The sequence below is a fragment of the Dipodomys merriami genome, unplaced genomic scaffold (genome assembly GCF_024711535.1).
Source record: "Dipodomys merriami isolate MVZ:Mamm:240054 unplaced genomic scaffold, mDipMer1.0.p SCAF_24, whole genome shotgun sequence".
Taxonomy (NCBI): domain Eukaryota; kingdom Metazoa; phylum Chordata; class Mammalia; order Rodentia; family Heteromyidae; genus Dipodomys; species Dipodomys merriami.
In genome coordinates this window covers 17,466,020-17,487,047 of record NW_027203826.1, presented here as the reverse complement: position 1 = coordinate 17,487,047, position 21,028 = coordinate 17,466,020, and the positions used below count along the sequence as shown (strand labels likewise).

At 41.0% G+C, this 21,028-nt stretch overlaps 1 protein-coding gene across 1 annotated transcript in view; it reads left to right on the top strand.

The window, feature by feature from the left end:
• The window catches only part of Lamc1 (laminin subunit gamma 1), a 117,317-nt gene extending 97,090 nt beyond the window's left edge, over positions 1-20,227 (top strand). Inside the window, exons 18-28 of the mRNA XM_070034299.1 lie at positions 825-981; positions 6,224-6,429; positions 6,842-6,921; positions 8,575-8,712; positions 9,632-9,776; positions 10,475-10,624; positions 10,874-10,988; positions 12,101-12,300; positions 13,515-13,673; positions 16,242-16,341; positions 17,245-20,227. Coding sequence (XP_069890400.1) covers positions 825-981; positions 6,224-6,429; positions 6,842-6,921; positions 8,575-8,712; positions 9,632-9,776; positions 10,475-10,624; positions 10,874-10,988; positions 12,101-12,300; positions 13,515-13,673; positions 16,242-16,341; positions 17,245-17,501 — 1,707 coding nt within the window. The 3' untranslated portion in view covers positions 17,502-20,227. The remainder of the gene's footprint in view (positions 1-824; positions 982-6,223; positions 6,430-6,841; positions 6,922-8,574; positions 8,713-9,631; positions 9,777-10,474; positions 10,625-10,873; positions 10,989-12,100; positions 12,301-13,514; positions 13,674-16,241; positions 16,342-17,244) is intronic.
• Positions 20,228-21,028: the final 801 nt, after the last annotated feature.

Below are 21,028 nucleotides of genomic sequence, written 5' to 3'. Positions count from 1 at the left end.
ATTCATGGCAGAAAGAATTTAAAGAGAATAACTGTGGGGGCTTAATCTATAGAAGGCCTCTTCTGGAAGCTCCTATATAGAAATCTTAAGGATAAGGGGGAGAGAACCAGGTGAGAATAATGGTAAATGTTTCCTGCAGAAGGAATGTAGTGTGCAGAGGCCTGGAAGCTGGAAAGTGGGTGGAGCTGCTCCATGAAGGGAGTATGGTAGGGAGAGGTTATAGCTCCATGCAGACCATCATGAAGAGTGGAAATCTACTAAAACCCAATGCGAATGGACTGAAGAAGCTCTTAGAAAGTGGGGAATCCAGTTTGTATTTTAAGAGGTATACTCTGCTAACTGAAGAATGCTGGTTAGGAGCGGGGCATCACCAAGGGGAAGCCCCAGCTGGATTGGATAATGCATACAGTTAGGGAAAGAGGAAGTTCGAGGATGGGCCTTGGGTTTTTTTTCAATTAAGGTAGCTAACAATGCTATTTACTGGGATGCCACAGAGAGAACAGCTTTTAGATCTGTTTGGTATACATGCGAAAGAGCTGCATGGAAAACAATCAAGATCTTCTAATACTCAAGGGAATGTTCTGAATTGAATTGTCAGCACAGTGTAAAAGTAAAGCCTCAAAGCCTCCTCTTTCTTCCTCCTTTTTCTTTCCTCCTCCTCCTCTTCCTCCTTCTTTCTTCCCATATTTCCATTAAAAACAAACAAAAAATACCTCTTCTTTTGAAGCCAAAGAAGCAAAGTCTGACTATGCAAGTTGTCTGTTACAAGTATCTGGAGTTTTAAAGAGTTGTCTCTTTCCCTTCTCTTCCTCTTTGGTGTCTAGGTTGCTGACCACCGAGTGAAACTCCAGGAACTCGAGAGTCTCATAGCAAACCTGGGAACTGGGGATGAGATGGTGACTGATAAAGCCTTTGAGGACAGACTAAAGGAAGCAGAAAGAGAGGTCATGGACCTCCTTCGAGAGGCTCAGGATGTCAAAGGTACACGGGATCAGACTGTGGGTAACCTTTTTGTGGGTTCTTATTCACAGTTGATTGATTGGCTATTAGAAGATTCCTCAGTTTTAAAATTATTTACAAGATACTAATTATTTTATCTTTAAGCAATATTTCAGACACAGCCTATGCACTTACTGTTTTAAGATATAAGAAGCAGAAGGTAGTTTGGATTTCATCATAGGACAGACCTTGTGATTTTTAAATTTAAAGTATTTTACAAGCCTTTTCTTGGTGTCTTAAAGTATAAGTTAAAACAAACTAACAGCATTCATGATTTAGAATGTTCTTTCCCTTTTAACAACTTTTGCTTTGTGGTGCTGGGATTTTGAAACAGCTGGGATTTTGTGCTTGCTTGGCAGGCATTGGTACCATTTGAGACGACTTTTGCTTTAGTTATTTTTGGAGCGGTTTTTACATTTTTGCATGAGACCATCCCCAGACCCAATCCTTACCTATAGCTAGCCTCCTGCTTTGTTGGCATGTGCCACAGTACCTGGCTTATTGTTGAGATGAAGTCTTGCTAACTTTTTAATAGGGCTGGCTAGCTGGATTACAGTCTTGAGCCTCTTGTGCCAACAACTTTTAACACATATTTTTTAGTACAAAGTTTGATGATTTTCCATCATTCTACTGAAAAAGAATTCATTTTATGGACTGCTTTATTTTCTTAGAAGGTACTCTTCTAAGGAAAAATTATGGTCTTCAAGCATTAAAAAGCACAGCTAGCTACTCAATCAGCAGCACATGGCATTTGCAAAAATAAACAAAAATTTCCTGCCTCTTTAGGAAATTTGGTGGCTGATCAGCAAACAAATGTGTTACATTATAGAGTTTGGGTTTTCTTTTTTGTTTTTTTTTTTTTGTTTTTTGTTTTGGTTGTTGTCGGTTTTGTTTGCCTGTTTTATGTGGTACTGTGGTTTAGATTCAGAAGGTGCTCTACTACTTGGTCTACACGAAAACAAAAAGTGTATGTTTTATATATTAAATCTTTTTAATGTCCTTTAGAGCCAACAGCATTCTATTACATGTTGCCTGATGAGACTAATGATAAACAAAGATGGACATAAGATTTAGAAAACTATTCTTAAAGCATTTTTCTGGGTATGGCAGTGTATATCTGTAATCCTGGCACACAGTGGGCTGAGATTGAGGCATGATTGTGAGTTTGAGTCCAATCTTACTACTCTCTCCAGAGAGGCTGGATGGTGTGTTCATACTTTTAACTCTAGCTATATAAGAGGTAGAGATTGAAAAGATTGTGCTTTGCAAGGTCTCATCTCAACCAATAAAAAATGGGCATGGTGTTACATACTTGTTATCCTTGCTATGTGGAAAACATAAATATGGTTATGTTCCAGGCCATTCTGAGCATAAATGTGAGACTTTGTTTAAAAACTCCCCACAAAATAACAACAACAAAGACTAGAGCACTTGCCTAACAAGCAGAAGGTCCTGAGTTCAAAGGTAGAACTGCATAGGGAGGAAAAAAAAAAAAGCAAGCTTAATTGACTTTCCAAAAAACTTTAGTTTTTTAAACTTTGAAACTAAACAAAATTTTCTTCTGAACAATTTCCTTGTATTTTAGATCATTTTCAGATTTTGTTTTCACTTCTTACTCTGAATTGAGCTTTTTTCTAAACTAGGGCAGGTACTTTTCAACACTTACCAAGTACCAGTCAGAAGCCAGTTACACCAGGGCGCTGGTGGCTCACACATGTAATCCTAGCTACTCATGAGTCTGAGTTCTGAGGGTAGGAAAGTCTATGAGACTCTTACCTTCAATTAGCTACCAGAAAACTGGAAGTGGTGCTGTGGCTCAAGTGGTAGAGCACCAATCTTGAGCAAAAGAGCTCAGGGACAACCTCCAGGCCCTGAGTTCAAGCCCCACAACCAACCCATCCCCCCCCCCCCAAAAAAAAAGCCAGTTACTGTGGTCAACATCAGTATTGAGAAATCAAGATACTGCTTCTGCTAGAAAGGGGAGCTACCATGGTGGTTACCAGTGAGGCCATCTGCTGTAGGACTTTTTGTCACTGGTGTGCACATGTCCACAGATGCTTGTAGTAAATGCACATTAAAACCAGTGTGTTTGTGACACCAGAGGCCAGCTTCACTCTTGAGTTTACAAATCTGTGTGCATTTGGCATTACACAGAGAAGCCTACCTGTCAGGGTGGAGGTCAACAAAAACTTAATAGGTTGCTATTTCTTCTTATACATATCTTTGGATAGAGAGAATTTCAATTTTCTATGATTTCTGAAGTGATTGGTTATTTCTGGCTTTGCTCAATTTGATTTTTTAAAAAAATATTAGATTCAAAATTTGTTCCATAGGGTAAATTTTTAGAAACTGAAAAGATTCATAGTTTATTTTAATGTTGGATGCTCATGATGTTTGTGTTGGTTTGAGTTATTGGTGTTACATTTCAGCCCTAAATAGAGTAAGAAAATTTAAACTTTATTTTTTTGATTGGTCATGGGGCCTGAACTCATCATGGGGCCTGAACTCAGGGCCTGCTTAAGCACTGTCCCTGAGCTTTTTGCTCAGGGCTAGCACTCTACCACAGCTCTACTAACAGTTTTATCTTTTTTTTTTTTTTTTTGCTGTCCTGGAGCTTAAACTCAGGGTCCAGTTGTCCTTAAGCCTCTTTGTGTTCAAGGCTATTCCTTTTTTGGAGACAAGAGTCTCATGTACATTTTTACCTGGGCTGGCTTTGAACCATGATCTTAATATCTCAGCCTCCTGATTAGCTAGGATTCCAGGTGTGAACCACCAGTGCCCAGCTTCTACTAACAGTTTTTAGGTGGTTAACAGGAGATTTAAGTTTCACGTACTTTCCTGCCTGGGCTGGCTTTGAAGCATTGATCCTCAGATCTCAAGTCTCCTGAATAGCTAGGATTAAGGCCTGAGCCACCAGTGCCTGGCTTAAACGTTTCATTTTTATCTTTTTTATCTAGCACCAGCTGTTGACATACATTTTTACATTAATAGACTATATTGAAAACCAAATTCACATGTGTCTTGCTGAATACCCTGAAGAATGCATTATAAGATTGTATTCCTGGGTGCCAACCAGGCCAGCCAAATACTGGGTCTGGCACACAGCTCTGGCCAGCAACAGCACATGGGGATTAGGTCTGGAAAGGAAGGCTGGCCAGTGTTGGCACCTGCCTAACTCCAAGTGTTCTGAAGATGCCTCGCTGTGTATAACTTCCTCAGCTACAGTTGCTCCCTGTTTTCCTGTGCCTAAGAAAGAGTTTGTTAAGAGTCACCTGTTGAGTAGGAAGCACAGTGAGCTGCTCATTCCCATAGAAGCTGCCGCGTGGGCTGAGGTTAGGACCACCCCTCCGCAATCACTTGTAGTGTAGGGTAAACTTGTGTGTATTTTGCAGATTGGGAAGGAGGGTCTTGTTTGTAGACATTTGGAATTGGAAGGCATTTGAAAGAAACCTATCAGGTGTTTATTCTCTTTTCACATACTGTTGTTTCTCTGGAGAACTGGACAGATCAGTGGCTAATGCTTTCCTGAAGGTCTGAAACAAATGGGCTTCTCTAATGCCATTAGCTGCTTCTATTTCCTACATCTAAATTGTTTTCTTTGATCCAATTGTGTGTGTGTGTGCGCACACATGCGCGTGCGTGAGCATGTGCACGGCACTTGTGCTCCTACTGGGGCTTGAACTTGGCCTGGGTGTGTCCCTTAAATTTTTTTGTTCAAGGATGGCACTCTTTTTGGATGTCTTCTCAGTGGTAGGACTGCTGGTCATAGAGTAGTTCTACTTGTGGTATCTTGAGGAGCCTCTATCTTGTTTTCATCATGACAGTGTTAATTTAAACCTATACCACCAGCATGCAAAGTTCTCCTTTTCTCTGCATCTCCCTCAACACAGATTATAGCTTGTGTGTATTTCTCCCATTGTGTAGGTGGTCTCTATACTCTGTTGTCTTATTTGCTGTGCAGATGCCTTTTAGTTTGACTAATTCACACTGTGGTGTGGTCTGTGTTTGCTTCCATTTCCTGTGCTTCTTTGTCTTAACAGAAAAAGAAAACACAACCTGCTCTACAGCATTTCTCTTGTTTTCTTCCAGTGGTTTTATTGCTTTAGGTCTTCCCTTTAAGTCTTTACCACAGTTGAGTTGATAACTGGTTTTAGTTTTAGTTTTTCTTCGTCTATGTGTGATTATCAATTTTTCCAGCACTAATTATTGAAGAGACTGTTCTTTTTGTAGTGAATGTACTTTGCAACTTTGTTGAAATCAATTGGCTGTAGGTGTGTGGGTTTACTTTTTTAGGTTTTCTATACTGTTCCAAGAATTGGCCTTTTTTTTTTTTTAATTTTTTTATTGTAAAGATACTATACAGAGGGTTACAGTTACATGAGTGAGGTAATGAGTACACTTCCTCTTGAGCATTGTTACCCCTTCCTTTGTTTTCCCCCTACCATCCCCTCCCTCCCTCCCTTCCCCAAAGTTCTTTTTTTTTTTTTTTTTTTTGATTGTGATTAAGTGATTACTTAATTTCCGGTAAGAATTGACCATTTTTGAATAGCACTAACATAGATTTTTCTGTATATTAATATAACTTCATGATGTGAAAATTTAATACTGACAGGTTTGATATTTGTTTGGGCTTATATTTATCTCTTGATTTACTAAGGCCCAAGTTGATTTACTAGGCCTAAGTTGAATGGGCATAATTAACAAGAAGCAGTTTGATGAACTTGTTTAGAAACAGATCAGTTTGAAAAATATGCTAGGGATGGGGGAGGGAGGGAGGGATCAGGAAAAGTGTAATTAGCTTAAAATGAAAATGAGTCAAGCTTGCCATACTTCAACATCAGTTTCTCAGTGTCATTTTTTCTAAGTTGTTATATATGTTTAGCTTTTAGTGCAGGCAGCATTTTTTAGCATTCTGCATTCGAGATTTAAAACTAGCATGTACTGTAATAAGATAATCAGTCTTTCTTTCATCACCAAACATTCCTGGGTTGTCTTAGTTTGTCTGGTTGTCAGTCTGATTGTAGATACAGGGAGGTGTGGGAAGGAGGGTCTGCTGGTAGGTCAGCCAAGCATGCAGTTAGAGAACCATGTGAGGAATGTCATTTTAGGGAAAATTGTCCAGCACTTTATTGGGAAGAGTAAAGAAACCTAGTGCCTCAGTTTCATGCAAGACATTCCGACTTCCTCATAATCTATTGGCTGCTTTTTTACCATACCATTTCAGATGTAGACCAGAATTTGATGGATCGCCTTCAGAGAGTAAATAACACTCTGTACAGCCAGATTAGCCGATTACAAAATATTAGGAATATCATTGAAGAGACCGGGAACTTGGCTGAGCAAGCACGGACCCGGGTACAGAACACAGAGCAGTTGATTGAAATTGCCTCCAGAGAACTGGAGAAAGCAAAAGTCGCAGTTGCCAATGTGGTGAGTGCTTGGGAGAAAGGGTTGGGAGGGTTCTTTATAATTTATAGCAAGTCGGCTTCTTCAGCCCCACTCCCTCCTTTGTTGGAGCCATGTTGCTCATAGGAACTGGATGAAACCAACTGATACCTACTTATGTCTCTCTCTTTCTCTCTCTCTCTCTCTCTCTCTCTCTCTCTCTCTCTCTCTCGTTCTCTGTTCTTGTTATAAAGGCACTGAACAACTTAATGTGTCATTCTCCTTTTTGAAAACAGAAGTAATTTGTGGTCAGAGGTATTGATAGTAAAGATCTCTGAACATAAGAAAAAGCTTTTTTTTGTTTTGCTCTCTAACATGTAAAACAAAATCAGTTTTGGTACTTGCTTGGTGAAATCGAAGCAGTCTTTTGAGAGTACATGCTTTATTTCCTCTTCAGTCAATCACACAACCGGAGTCTACAGGGGACCCAAACAACATGACTCTCCTGGCAGAAGAGGCCCGAAAGCTCGCAGAACGGTAACCTACCTGCAACCCACATGCAGTGATTAGGGCTTAGCTTTCTTGAGGGCATTTCCCCCCCTTCCCCTCCCATGCTTCCCATCACCAGACATGCTCAGCTCACTGAGGACTTGTCACTATGTGCACTGGTTCCCTTTCACTTGGAAATTAAGATACTCACTTGAAACCTGAGAATATGACTGTTGAAGCACGTTCTACAGAAAACTGCAACATTCGCTGGGCGCCGGTGGCTCACGCCTGTAATCTTAGCTACTCAGGAGGCTAAGATCTGAGGATCACGGTTCAAAGCCAGCCCGGGCAGGAAAGTCCGTGAGACTCTTATCTCCAATAAACCACCAGAAAACCGGAAGTGGCGCTGTGGCTCAAGCAGTAGAGTGCTTGCCTTGAGCTGAAGAGCACAGGGACAGCGCCCACGCCCAGAGTTCAAGCCCCACGACAGACAAAAAAAAAAACTGCAACATTTATCTTTAGATTTTCACTGCAACATTTATCTTTAGATTTTCAACTTCAAAGCCTTAAAGTTAATAGATTTCTAAGAAGCTCAGTAGAATTTATTAGGTTTTAAATTCTTTCTTTTTTAACAAAACTGTTTAATTTTCAAATCCCAATAGAAAACATTTACTGACCATGATACATTTGAAAATAAACAAATCCAACCATTTTCATTTCTAGTTTGTTACCAACACTTTAAGTATAAAACAATTTCTCAACACACACACACACACACACACACACACACACACACACACACACACACACACACACACACACACACACACACACACACACACACACACACACACACACACACACACACACACACACACACACACACACACACACACACACACACACACACACACACACACACACACACACACTTCTACTCAGGAGACTGAGATCTGAGGATCACAGATCCAGCCCAAGTGGGAAAGTCTGTGAGACTATTATTTCCAATTAACCACCAGAAAACTGGAAGTGGTGCTGTGACTCAAAGTGTTAGAGCACTAGCTTTGAGCTGAAGAGCTCAAGGACAGCGCCCAGGCCCAGAATCCATGCCACATGACCAACAAAAACAAAACAAAACAAATTAAATTCCTAGAAAAAAATTCTCTTCTTCTTACCAAACGAGGGAGGTATAGATTTGTAAAAGTATCTTCTAATTCTTAACCCCAAGTAATAATAGAGATCATGTTTTATACAGACATAAAGATTTCATCTTCTTGATTAAAAATATGCACTTTGATCCAATTTGGAATAAACAAGTAGAGAATGCTTAGTGGAAAAGAAAAAAGCCTGGAGATCAACATAAACAGGAGAGGATTGACTGTCTTGTGGGAGGCGCTGAGTTCAGTCTCCGCAACTGCTGCATAGAAAGTCGTTTTTAAAAAACAAACAAGAAAAACCAGACATTACCGTATAAATTTTATATCACAGATTTTTCTTGGAATAAAACCCTTTCTCAGTTTATGGAATGGTAATTGTAAACTGACATGACTTATGAAAGTTCAAATGAATGAAGTTTTTCAGTATAGGTCTGCCTGCATTAGTATATGTATCCATAACAAAATAAGCATTGCCTAAAGACTTCACTTCTTTCCCTATCAAATGGTCTGTTTCGTAATTTGTTTTTTTCTCTTATGTGCATAGCCACAAACAAGAGGCGGATGACATTGTACGGGTGGCAAAGACAGCGAATGATACATCAACCGAGGCATATAACCTTCTTTTGAGGACACTGGCGGGGGAAAACCAAACAGCATTTGAGATCGAAGAGCTCAATAGGAAGTGAGTATAATTAAGAGCTTCTCACAGCCCTGCCCATGGCTCTTGTAAGTAGCACCAGTTCCATGAAGAACTGAATGCTATGGTTCACACAGTAAGATATTTTTGCTGATCATGCTTTCAAATTGACTGAGTAAATAGATTAGGGGATGTGGAATCCCAGAGGGCTTTGTTTGCTTCAGTGACTACAGCTGAAGAGAATAACCTTGATACTCAGGAATCGGCACCAATGACACAAGAAGAGGAAAAAACAATACTAGAAAGAAGAGAAAATATGCTTGAGCTGTAAATCTTTAAAAGTGTTCTGAAATAAGGAAGTACAGATTTGAAGTGTTTGGGACAGAAATTGTTTTGCATTTTGGATTTATTCATAGTTTAAAATAGCTGCATACATATAAGACCCAAGTCTAAACTGCAGTTTCTTTATGTTCATAGATACATAGACTGAAATTTTTTAGTAGTTTTTGTGTATCTATATTTTGACTGTGATGTCAGCTATGGAATTTTCGACTTGTGGCTCAAAATGTTTCAGGTTTTGGAGCCAGATGTGGTGATGCATATCTGTAATTCAAGCACTAGCGAGTCTGAGATAGGAGGATTGTAAATTTAAGGGGCCAGCCAGGACTCCATAGTAGGTTCCAGGCCAACCAGGCTACCTAGTAAGTCTTTGCACAAAAATAATAATACTAATGAGTTTTAGGGGCCTTTCACATTTGGAATTTTTGTAGGCACAGCAACTTTAGTATATATGGTAATCTCAATATAAATGATGACATAGAATGTAAATTTTCTGTAGCATTTTGTGTAAGGTTTTGGAAACATAACCACAGTGGGGGGATATAAACTAGATTGAATCTGGTTAGCGTGAAGTGCTAAAAAAAACCACTATGTTTTCCTTGAACCCACAACCATTGTTCCTTAGGTATGAACAAGTAAAGAACATTTCACAGGATCTGGAGAAGCAGGCTGCCCAAGTCCATGCAGAAGCCAAGCGGGCGGGTGACAGGGCTGTGGAAATCTATGCCAGTGTGGCCCAGCTGAGCCCTGTGGACTCTGTGGCACTGGAGGTATGTGTGCACAGACTCTGTCACCATGTATATCCCCTGCCCCTCTGGCCACCCTGACTGTCTGCATCTCCCCAACTGACTCACTAGTAAAGCTTAGTTCTGTGTTAACTGTGCATATTGAGGTGTAAAGGATCCTATGATTATAACATTAAGTAGCAAAGAATACGTTAGTGGTAGGAATATTCACTCCCATGTCTTTCAAGCTGTGATCTTTGAATTGCTTAAGGCACAATAAGCCTAGACCTTTGCTTACAAGCTCTGTGTGGTAGAGACCTAAGGAACAAAAGGAGAGAGGAATTTAAATGGAAGAACTAAAATATTTGGAGATTGGAAATATTTCTGACTATAATCATGGTCTCTCACATTCTGTATAAATGTATTTTTTCCATTAAACAAGTACTAAGTGTTCCTTTCTATAGGTGAAATACTGATTTGCCATCATAAAGTCTGAGTATGTTCAGACACGTACATACTGTCTGATTCCATGGATATGAAATTTGACAATAAACGAGATTGGTCTATGATGATAATGGTTGATGTGGAGGCTTCTTCTGATCTAGATTCACTGGAGGTGGCCCCAGGGGCACTTCTTGGGGTGGTGGTGGAAATATTCTACATCTCAAGTGAGATTGGGCTAGTAAGTGCTTTTCATAAATTTATCTCATTAGCAATGAGATGATCTTATTTGTTTTTCCCAGAATGAAGCAAATAAAATAAAGAAAGAGGCAGAGGATCTGGACCGTCTGATTGACCAGAAGTTAAAGGATTATGAAGATCTGAGAGAAGATATGAGAGGGAAGGAAGCTGAAGTGCAGGATCTTCTAGAGAAAGGGAAAGTTGAACAGCAGGTTGGTTCCATTGCTGGATGCTTCATTTCTTGAGGCAACATTATTAAGGTGTGAGCTGGGAGAGAACGATAACCATGGTTCTAGAGGTGGCAAACCACTTTGTTGAGAGGAAGGCCTTCCTCATGATGCTGTGCCCAGCCAGACTGTGTTCTTTGAAGTCCTAGGACATAGTTTTAAGGCTGTCTGTCCATCAGGAGAGGGAAGGGTTCGCTTTGGACAGTTTATCTTTGACCTGCCTTATGTTTGCAGACTGCCGATCAACTCCTAGCCCGAGCTGATGCAGCCAAGGCTCTGGCAGAGGAAGCTGCTAAAAAGGGGCAGAATACTTTACAAGAAGCTCGTGACATCCTCAGCAACCTGAAAGGTAAGGGGGCATCAAACCACAGCAGCCACTGTGCGCTTCCTTCACCAGGCAGTTTTCTTTCCTTTTTTTTTTTCATTCTACTCTCTGAACATAATAATTTAATAACTCCCATATACCTGTTACATACAATAATTACCATGATTTTTTAGCCCAACTTAGTTCATTCTTCAAAAAGAAAGGAGGGAATACTTTCTGACATTGGAACCCACATCTGCATTTTTAGCTGACTTACGTTGGTAAATGGAAATTGTTATCTTTGATTTTCCTTTGCCCAATGACATCTGATTATTTTTTTAACTTCTTCACCCAACAAAGAAAAGTTATGTGCCAGTTTGCCAAGCAGTTCTGGATTTACTTGTGATAAAAAATGATAGGTTTTATGACTAAGAAGGATTTATGGGATAAGTTGATAGTATGAGCTTTGTTTCCAGCAGGTCTGGGTTGTAATTCCTCTGCAAATTAATCTCTTTAGTCAGTGGATTTCCTTATTTATAAAATTAGAACTGCAGGCTGGGCACTGGTGGCTCACACCTGTAATCCTAGTTACTTAGGAGGCTGAGATCTGAGGATCACAATTCAATTCAAAGCCAACTCAGGCACAAAAGTCGGTGAAACTTATATCCAGTTAATTACACACACAAAAAAAACTGGAAATGGAGCTGTGGCTCAAGTGGTAAGAGTGCTAGCGCTAGCTTTGAGCTAAAAAAACTCAGGCACAGTGCCTAGGCCCTGAGTTCATATCCCAATATCAGCATTAAAAAAAAAAATTACCTACATCACAAAGACATTAAGCTCTTAACTCAGTATTTGACACCCAATAAACACTAAAAGACTGACTTTCAGTACTGATTGAAGTAATAATGCTATAATCAGTGCTGTATGTTGAAATACATCTTCAAGGAAGAATTCTTTTTCCAGAAGGTGTGTCCATGCGCTCTTCTTGGGAAATGTGTGCAGAGACATGTGTGTCCTTTGCTCTTCAAAGATTTTTTTTCATTCCCCGTCCTTGACTTTTATTACTCATAAAACAAAATCTAGTTGCAGTCCTGTGAAAGCTTTTCCTTCTGCTTGTCGGGAGTTGAGTTCACATGCATTCCTCGAACTCCCTCCAGATTTTGATAGACGTGTGAATGATAACAAGACAGCTGCAGAGGAGGCCCTGAAGAGGATTCCCGCCATCAACCAGACCATAGCTGAAGCCAATGAGAAGACGAGGGATGTGCAGCTGGCTCTGGGCAATGCCAAGGCAGATGCCACGGAGGCCAAAACCAAAGCCCATGAGGCGGAGAGGATCGCCAGTGCCGTGCAGAGGGTGTGTGCTTTGGTTTTTCTCAAACTATCCCTCCTTTATCCCCTCCCCAGCCTTTCCAGAATCTTCACAGGGGCCCCTTCTCACACTCTTGCCTAGCCTTTCCAGAAGTTTGCAGGACTTCAGGCCCTTGCTGTGTTTCCTTAGCTCTCGTAAAAATGTATGAAGCCATCCTTGTCTTTTTTTTAAAACTAGGCACTAGCGTAGGTAAGCACTTTTTGTTTAAAGAAGGGGACTCAGTAAATGAGCTCCCTGAAGTTTTTACCATGTCTCAGTGTGGGGTCTGAGTTCTCAGGAGGCAGGTGGCATTTGGGTGTTTTAGGGTCTTTTCCCACAAACTCCATACACCTGTAAATAAACATATTCTTTGGACTCGCACAGGTGACATTTTTTTCACCCATGTGTAGAGTGCTGTGTCTACACAACTTTCACCCCCTCGGAACATCTCCGTAGCTCCACATCTGCCCTCTGCCCTTCTTCACTCACCTTGAAGAGTAGTTTATTCCACCACGCTCTTGGAGCAGGTTCTAAAATTAAATGCTTGAGAATCAAGAAATTTTTAGCTTCTTTAGAAATGTTGGCTCTTGGATTGTGCTTTATAAAACACTTGCATTTCAGGATTTGTGATCTGTTTTGTACATTATGATGAACTTCTGAGAATAACCAGGCAAGCTTTGGATTTAAAGCTTAGCCAGGTAGAAGAGCCTAATCAGTATGATGTGTTAGAACATGTATGTAATTAAAGTGTTTATCATTTGCCATCTGCGTGACTTCAACTAAATATGGAAATAGTAGAAAAGAAAGTTTCAAAGATTAATGAGAATACAAAATGAGAATGCTTTATAAAATATAAAATGCTGAATGAATGTGTAGCTTTGTGGTAGAATACTTGCCTAGAGTGGATGTACTTAGCCATGGTTCATGAGGCCCTGGGTTTGATCCCCAGCACTGACATTAACCAGTCAGTCAACTAAATAAAATGCTATTAAGTAGCAATTTTGTAAATGCTCTATTTTGTAATGCCCCAAAATTGATTAAATGTGAGGAGATTGTGTGTGTGTGTGTGTGTGTGTGTGTGTGTGTGTGTGTGTGTGTGTGTGTGTGTGTGTGTGTGTAAAGCATTGTACTCTTCTTTCTGGATTATGTATTTGAGCCATCTTACAGATTACAAAAGACATAGGAGCATTTTAATGAGCAGTTGCTTATTTTGTGCCTAGAATGCTACCAGTACCAAAGCAGAAGCAGAAAGAACTTTTACAGAAGTTACAGGTCTGGATAACGAGGTGAACAGCATGTTGAGACAGCTGCAGGAAGCAGAGAATGAGCTGAAGAGGAAACAGGATGATGCTGACCAGGACATGATGATGGCGGGCATGGTAAGACGTGGGTAGATGATGAAGGCTAGTTCGGTAGCAAAGATTCTGGCTTTTTGAGTCTTTTTCAGATGAGCTTCAATTTCTCATTGCAATTTCTGGTTAACAATTGGGTTAGTAGCTTACATAGAAGGCAAAGAATCTTGCTCTTCTGCCAGGTATTTCTCTTGTACAATTGTCCTTTTTGAAGTACTTTCGTTAAAAATCAAAACATAGGTCTTACACATTGGAAGCTTTTAGGACATTTAAATATAATGTATTTGTACTTTAAGCAGGTAATTCATTAATAATATACATTTAAAAAAAGAATAAAAGGGAATGCAGTGAAAAGCTCATCTTCTTTCTAGTTCTCCTAGCATCTTGCTCCCTAAGGGCAAAGACCACTTTCTGATACATATAAGAAGAGTTTGAAGATAACATTTGCTATCATCCCAGCAAACTACTAATTTTCACCTGAAATGACACTATACATCACACTCATAAATAAACTCCTTGGATCACCACAGGTGATAGTTTTTTCAGTTTTATGGAGAGCGCTGTTTCAACACAACTTTCAGACACAAAAGTTGACTTGGAAGAGTATGGTGCAAAGAACTAGGATCCATCTTTCTGTTCTGTGCTCTATTTTGCTTTGGAAAGAACTTAATGGAATTGTAACAGGAATTTTCCTTTCTGGTTAGTGTAGCAGTTATAGAAAGATGCATATGCACTTGTTTTTTTTACATACTTTCAGTGTAAGGAAGAGAGCCTTTATTGCTCCTAAAAAAATGGGGTCCCCACCATTGGTCATCTTTTCCCCTGGGATAGAAAGGAAGAAAACCAGGCTGGGGGAAATGATACCAGGAAGCATTCCTATGAAAACCCTTGATTTTTTTTCTTACTCTTTTTTGATTCTTGTTTGGATTGACCTAAGTTTCTGTGAGATGGTGTGGCTCAAGTGGAAATTCCCACAAAGTAAAAATAGATACTTGTCATCTGTGCAGAGTGTGTGGATTTCGCTCTCCCTGCCCCACCTCTCTCTTTTGGAGGGGGCAGTGGAGAGCAGGCCTTGAACTTGGGGCCCAGATGTGCTGATCCAGAGCTTTTGTGCTCAAGGCTAGCACTCTACTGTTTGAGCCACAGCTTCACTTCCAGATTTTGAGTAGTTAATTGGAGATAAGAGCCTCATGGACTTTTCTGCCATGTCTGGCTTTGAACCTCAATCCTGAGATCTCAGCCTTCTGAGTAGCCAGGATTACAGGTGTGAGCCACCCACACCCAGCTGATTTAATTTTTTAATAATATTGTAGAAACATCACATTTAAAGCCTAAAGAAAGAAAGTATACCTTCTTTATGAGCAAAAATAAAATAGGATATATATTTAGTTCTGAGATAAGAAAGAAGATCCATCTTCTGTTTTGATAACAAACAATAACTTAAAGTATATAAGCCACTTTATATATATATACTATTCCTTCTGTAGTTATATCAGTTCTGAAAGACCAGTGTTCAGCCAGTACTGTTTGAGTCTGTAACATGTGTTGTAACCCCAAGCATAAAGGCTATGGTTTCTCCTGAAAGAGGAGGCTGGAATCACAGGTTAGATCCAGTGGGCTTGCTCCAGTGGCTGTAGTGAAGTTCTGTGTCCCTACACTCCTGTGCAGAATCAGTGAGAACAACTGTGATTTGAACAAAGACTAATCATTTATTTGTGGCAAGAGTTTGTGGGGTTTCTTTTTTTTGCCTTACTTTTTGTTTTTAAATTTTTCACATTGTTTTGATCCCCAAACGTTTGCCTTGTCCCGACCCCAAAGCTAGGAAAAATAATTATGTGGTAAGGAGCCCAAAGCCTCAAAGCTCATTTATATCTTGCTTAGATTTACTTGTAAGAGCATCTGTTTTCTGATATTTAGACACTTCCTCTTCCCCTGCTGTTTCCTGTGACTCATGCTAAGTGTATTTGTTCAGGTTTGTGGAACTTTCCCAAATATATTTACCTTTAGTTGACTTTAAAAATGTCAGTTGTATTGCCCCAGTAAATGAGAGAGAGAGAGAGAGAAAGAGAGAAAGAGAGAGAGAGAATGTGTGTGTGTGTTTGGTTGTGGCTGGGTGATTGCAAGTTGGAGAAAATTTACAGAAAAGTTTTACTTGCTTAGGAAATTTCTCTAAAAATAGGACATGAGTAATAACTCGCTAGAAGTATCCATGTTTTTGTTCTAAAAAATATTTTCTGTACTTACCATTAAAATAAATGAGTTGTTTCTAGTTGGTGGGCATTATCATGAGTGTACCTCATGACCTCTTGACTGGGAAAGTGAGAAATGTGAGTCGTGATTTCCTGATCGCACACATGATGAGCTGAGTCCTGACTGTTCATGTGGGGCCACTCCATGAATAGAACCAACATCATCCTCAGCTTAGAGCCATAGCCCCCAAACCTCAGCACAACTAGAGCTTGTGATGTCGTCAGTTAGAAATGGGGAAAATCTAATCTCAAAATTAGATGAGCTGGCTCATTGCGGGGAAAATGTTTTTAAAAGATGAAAACATACCATCGAACTGTTCTATCAGTTATCCTTTTTCTTCTGCAGGCTTCACAGGCTGCTCAGGAAGCTGAGATCAATGCCAGAAAGGCCAAAAACTCTGTCAACAGCCTCCTCAGCATGATTAATGACCTCCTGGAGCAGCTAGGTAAGGAGTTACGGTGTCCTCTTAGCCTCTGAATCCCTTGGTATTCTTGAGATCTGATAGGGTTGATTCAACCAAATCACATTAATACATGAGTCTCCCTAAAGCTGTTCATTAAATTATTGGTATTTCTTTTAGCTCTTTTTTTTTTTTTTTTGGCCAGTCCTGGGGCTTGAACGCAGGGCCTGGGCCCTGTCCCTGAGCTTCTTTTGCTCAAGTCTACTAGCACTTTACCACTTTGAGCCACAGCACCACTTGTGGCTTTTTCTGTTTATGTGGTACGGAGGAATCAAACCCAGGGCTTCCTGCATGCTAGGCAAGCACTCTAGCACTAGGCCACATTCCCAGCCCTCTTGGTTTTTTTTTGTCAGTGGTGGGGCTTGAACTTTGGGCTTGGGCACTGTCCCTGCGCTCTTCAGCTCAAGGCAAGTGCTCTACTGTGTGAGCCACAGCCCCACTTCTGATTTTCTAGTGGTTTATTGGAGATAAGAGTCTTACAGACTTTCCTGCCCAGGCTGGCTTTGAACTGTGATCCTCAGATCTCAGCCTCCTGAGTATCTAGGATTACAGGCGTGAGCCACCATCACCCGGCTCCCTCTTGCTTATTTTTAGTGCTGTATAAAACATGTTTGTGGCTTGCCTTGGTAGAACCTTTATAATCAACTTGCAGTATTGAAATGTTCGTCACCTTTAGAGTACAAACTAAGTCACTGACTTTAAATGGCATGACATAGACAAGTTGCTAACTTTGAATTGCTTCTACCTGAAACACAACCACCTTCAGCCACCTTTGTGTCATGGCAGCTACTGAATTTCGTTGCTGAGAAGGCAAACAAGGAACTTGTTAAGAACTTGTGGTGTTAAGAGTTCCCACTGAACTGTCTGGTGTACTTTCTGACTCTACAGGGCAGCTGGAAACAGTGGACCTCAACAAGCTAAATGAGATTGAAGGCACTCTGAACAAAGCCAAAGATGAAATGAAGGTCAGTGATATTAATAGAAAAGTGTCTGACCTGGAGAACGAAGCCAGGAAGCAGGAGGCTGCCATCCTGGACTATAACCGAGACATTGAAGAGATCCTGAAGGACATTCGCAATCTGGAAGACATCAGGAACACCTTACCAACCGGCTGCTTCAACACCCCGTCCATCGAGAAGCCCTAGCGATGGGAATGCTCAAAGACAGCTTCCCCAGACAGGGGGGCGTTAGGCCACAGAGTGCCTTGACACAAAGATTATGTTTTTCAGCCCCCCCCATTTCTCTGCTGCTCTCCATCACTGTCCTTTTGAACCGAGAAAAGTCACAGAGTTTAAAGAGAAGCAAACTAAACATCCCGAACCAGGAACCAGGGTTTTATCTCATAGAGTCTCTCTTCTATTCATGTTGCTACTACCTTCCCCACACTTTCCCTTCTCGCTTGCCCCAGGACACGGCATCCTTGAGTGGCATAAACACATCATGCGAATCCTTCTATGCCAGGACACCGCTATCATTTCACACAACAGCAGAACCTCTCATATCAGCAGGCTCACATCAACACCAGCAGAAACTTCTCACTCTCATTCTTATTTCTATGAAGGAAAAGTTCAGCTCCTATTTGTAGCATTGTGATGGCTGGTGTACCTAGACTATAAATTAAAAACAACAACAAAAAAATACAGCTGCATCTTCTTCCCTCCTCTTTTAAGCAAAAGGAAATGCATATCCTGTGCCAAAAGGACTGGTCATTTAGAACGATGGTAGCCACCCATCGGTGTCGCTTAGTTGTTCTGCTTATTGGATGCCAGGCCATCTGCAGGAAAGGATGTAGTTATTTATGAGATTCTCCAGGAGACCATGGCTGGAGTAGTCTGAAGATTTTCTCCTTTATCAATGATTGACTCTGAAGATGAACTTTTCCAGATCTTTAGGCAGCTGATAAAATAAGTTTGGATGGGCAGCTTATAGTTACCACTGTACCAATAGATATATTTTGATAGTATTATAAATGGGACTTACACAGAAGAAACAGGGATATAATCACTAAAGTTTATTTTGGTTTTCTTTTTCTTTTTTTCCTTTTCAGAAATCAAACTGAGCTTTATTAGTATGTTAGTCTTGATATCTATCAGAGATATCTAGAAGATCTTGACAAAGGAAAGGAAAACAAACCTCGTTCCAGGCTTTTTTAGAAAAAGACTAAAACTGAGTGTAGTGTTAGCATCCCAAAAATACATCTTTTTTTTTTTTTTCTTTCACTGGAGAGAGATTCTTGCTTTCTTCTGATGTCTCCATTTTCTGGATTCCGTCAAAACACATTGCCAATTCTTGGTGACAAATGCTTACCCACAGCTGCCAAAAATACCATCTCGTTCCTGCACTTGGTGATTTGGCCCCCTCGGCCTTCTCTCCCCCCACAGGGGAAGGACCTTGTGTGGTGTCTCATGGGCTTCTCACCCCTTTGCTCCTCAGCTCTGCCACGAAGCCCCCTTCTTCCTCCCAACCTGCCTTTGAGATTGATATATAGCCTTTAACACTATGCAACTTTGTACTTTGCGTAGCGGGGGGGAAAGAAACTATTATCTGACACACTGGTGCTATTAATTATTTCAAATTTATATTTTTGTGTGAATGGATTTTTTTTTGTTTATCATGATTATAGAGTAAGGAATTATGTAAATAGACTTGGTCCTGTTTCTAGAATGGCACTGTCTGCTCACTTCTTCATTCAGGTTTTCTTCGCTGGCACATTGCCCGGATGTATCCCCTTCACTCCCAGCTAGAACTCTTTCCATTGTATTTGTCCCCCAGCCCTCGGCTCTCCTTCTGCCTTGTGTCCGCACCACCTCCGTTGTGTAGCATTAACAACAACCGGCTTTTCCTACACCCAGACTGCAGTGATGATCGAGCCTGGCCTGCTTTATGGCAGTGCTGTGGGGTTCTTAGTGCTGCTCCTGAGCAGAACGTCAGTCTGACCAGATAGAATGGGTTGAGAACATTTGCTGAAGGGGATCGATCTTCAACACTTTGAAACTCCACTATTGGAGGGTTGGCTGAGCCCAGCACGAGATGCAAATCCCTTTTCCAGCAGCTCTTTAATAAAGCTTTTTAGGCCAATTCTATAAAGGAGTACCTTGTTGCTGAGGACTTGGGAACTAGGAGTCGTGCTACTGAAGGGTAGCTGTGGAGAGGGGCTGTGCTCAGTTCTCCGTCCCCTCTCCCCTTTGCATCTCTTGGGGTATACTAGTGGCTACTGCAGTTGTTGGACTTGGTGGTCCCTGGGCTTTTACTCTTGTTCCTCCTAGGTCTCTACTCTCAGAAGGGGTGCAGCTCTGCCTTGCCAAGTTTTCCCATCAGTGCTCCCCAGCTAGTCCCTCTTACTGAGCACCCCTCTCCCATCACACTTTCAGCCCAGGTGCCGAAAAGCAACTGCAAATAGACTGCCTGGCTAGCTTCACTCCAGCAAGTCTTAGGCTGCGGTGGGGGGATCTATCAATTTTGGATTGTTTGTTTCTTCATCTGTGTGGTATATTTTTAAACAGAATTTTATTTTTGAAATGAAAGTCCTTTACAAGATGATACTTGGAATTACACTCTTGCAACATAGCCATCATTTTGTGTCTAGTTCCAGTTGTCTGTATTATATTGAATAAAATGGACAAAATGGCTGCTGGGGAAAGCTGAGTATCATGAGAATGGATACTGTTACTTTTCCCTGGGAGGTTCCCCCCCACCCCCTTGGGATTCCACCTGTGGCCTTTAAAAATGTGCCTTTATTTTAGCTGTTTGCCTTAAACTCTATGGTCTTGCTCTCCAGGGTGGTTACATAAAACGCAACACTTGGCATTTTTTATGTTTTAAAAAAACCAGTATTTTATTTATAATAAAATCTGAATATTTGTAACCCTTTATATGTGTGGTCTGAGTATGGAGCTGGGGATGCGGTGCTTTAAGAAGTAATGAATGGGGGGCTGGGAAGGTGGCGCAGTGGTAGAGTGCTTGCCTTGCATGCATGAGGCCCTGGGTTCGATTCCTCAGCACCACATAAGCAGAAAAAGCTGCAAGTGGCACTGTGGTTCAAGTAGTAGAGCACTAGCCTTGAGCTGAAGAGCTGAGGGACAGCGTCCAGGCCCAGAGCTCAGCCCCCATGACCGACAAAAAAAAAAAGTAATGAATGGATGGGTGCCTAGTCTCTCTGGATGACTTGTTTTCTTGTGAACAATCAACTTTTTTTTTTTTAACCTTCCTCAGATTGGAATCTTTCAATGTCACTCAGAAGTTGGCCAACTTTTTCTGTAAAGAGCTAGACAGAGCTGGGCACTGGGCACTGTCATCCTAGATACTCAGGAGTCTGATAGCTGAGATCAGTGTTTGAAGGCAGCATGACCAGAAAAGCCTGTGAGACTCTCTCCACAATTAACTGCCAAAAAGCCAGTAGAGGTACAGCTCAAATGGTAGAACTCCAGCCTCAAAACAGAACAGCTAAGAGAGCTTAAGACCCTGAATTCAAACCCTAGTACTTGCACACACGTGCGCACATGCACACACACACACACACATACACACGAACTGGATCATATTTTGTTAGGCTTTGCAATTCCATCCTGTTCTAGCCACTCAGCTATTATATCCCAAAATAGCTTTGGACCCTTTGTAAGCAAATGAGCCTGGATGTGCCCCAGTAAAACTGTTTACAAAAACAGGCCAAGAG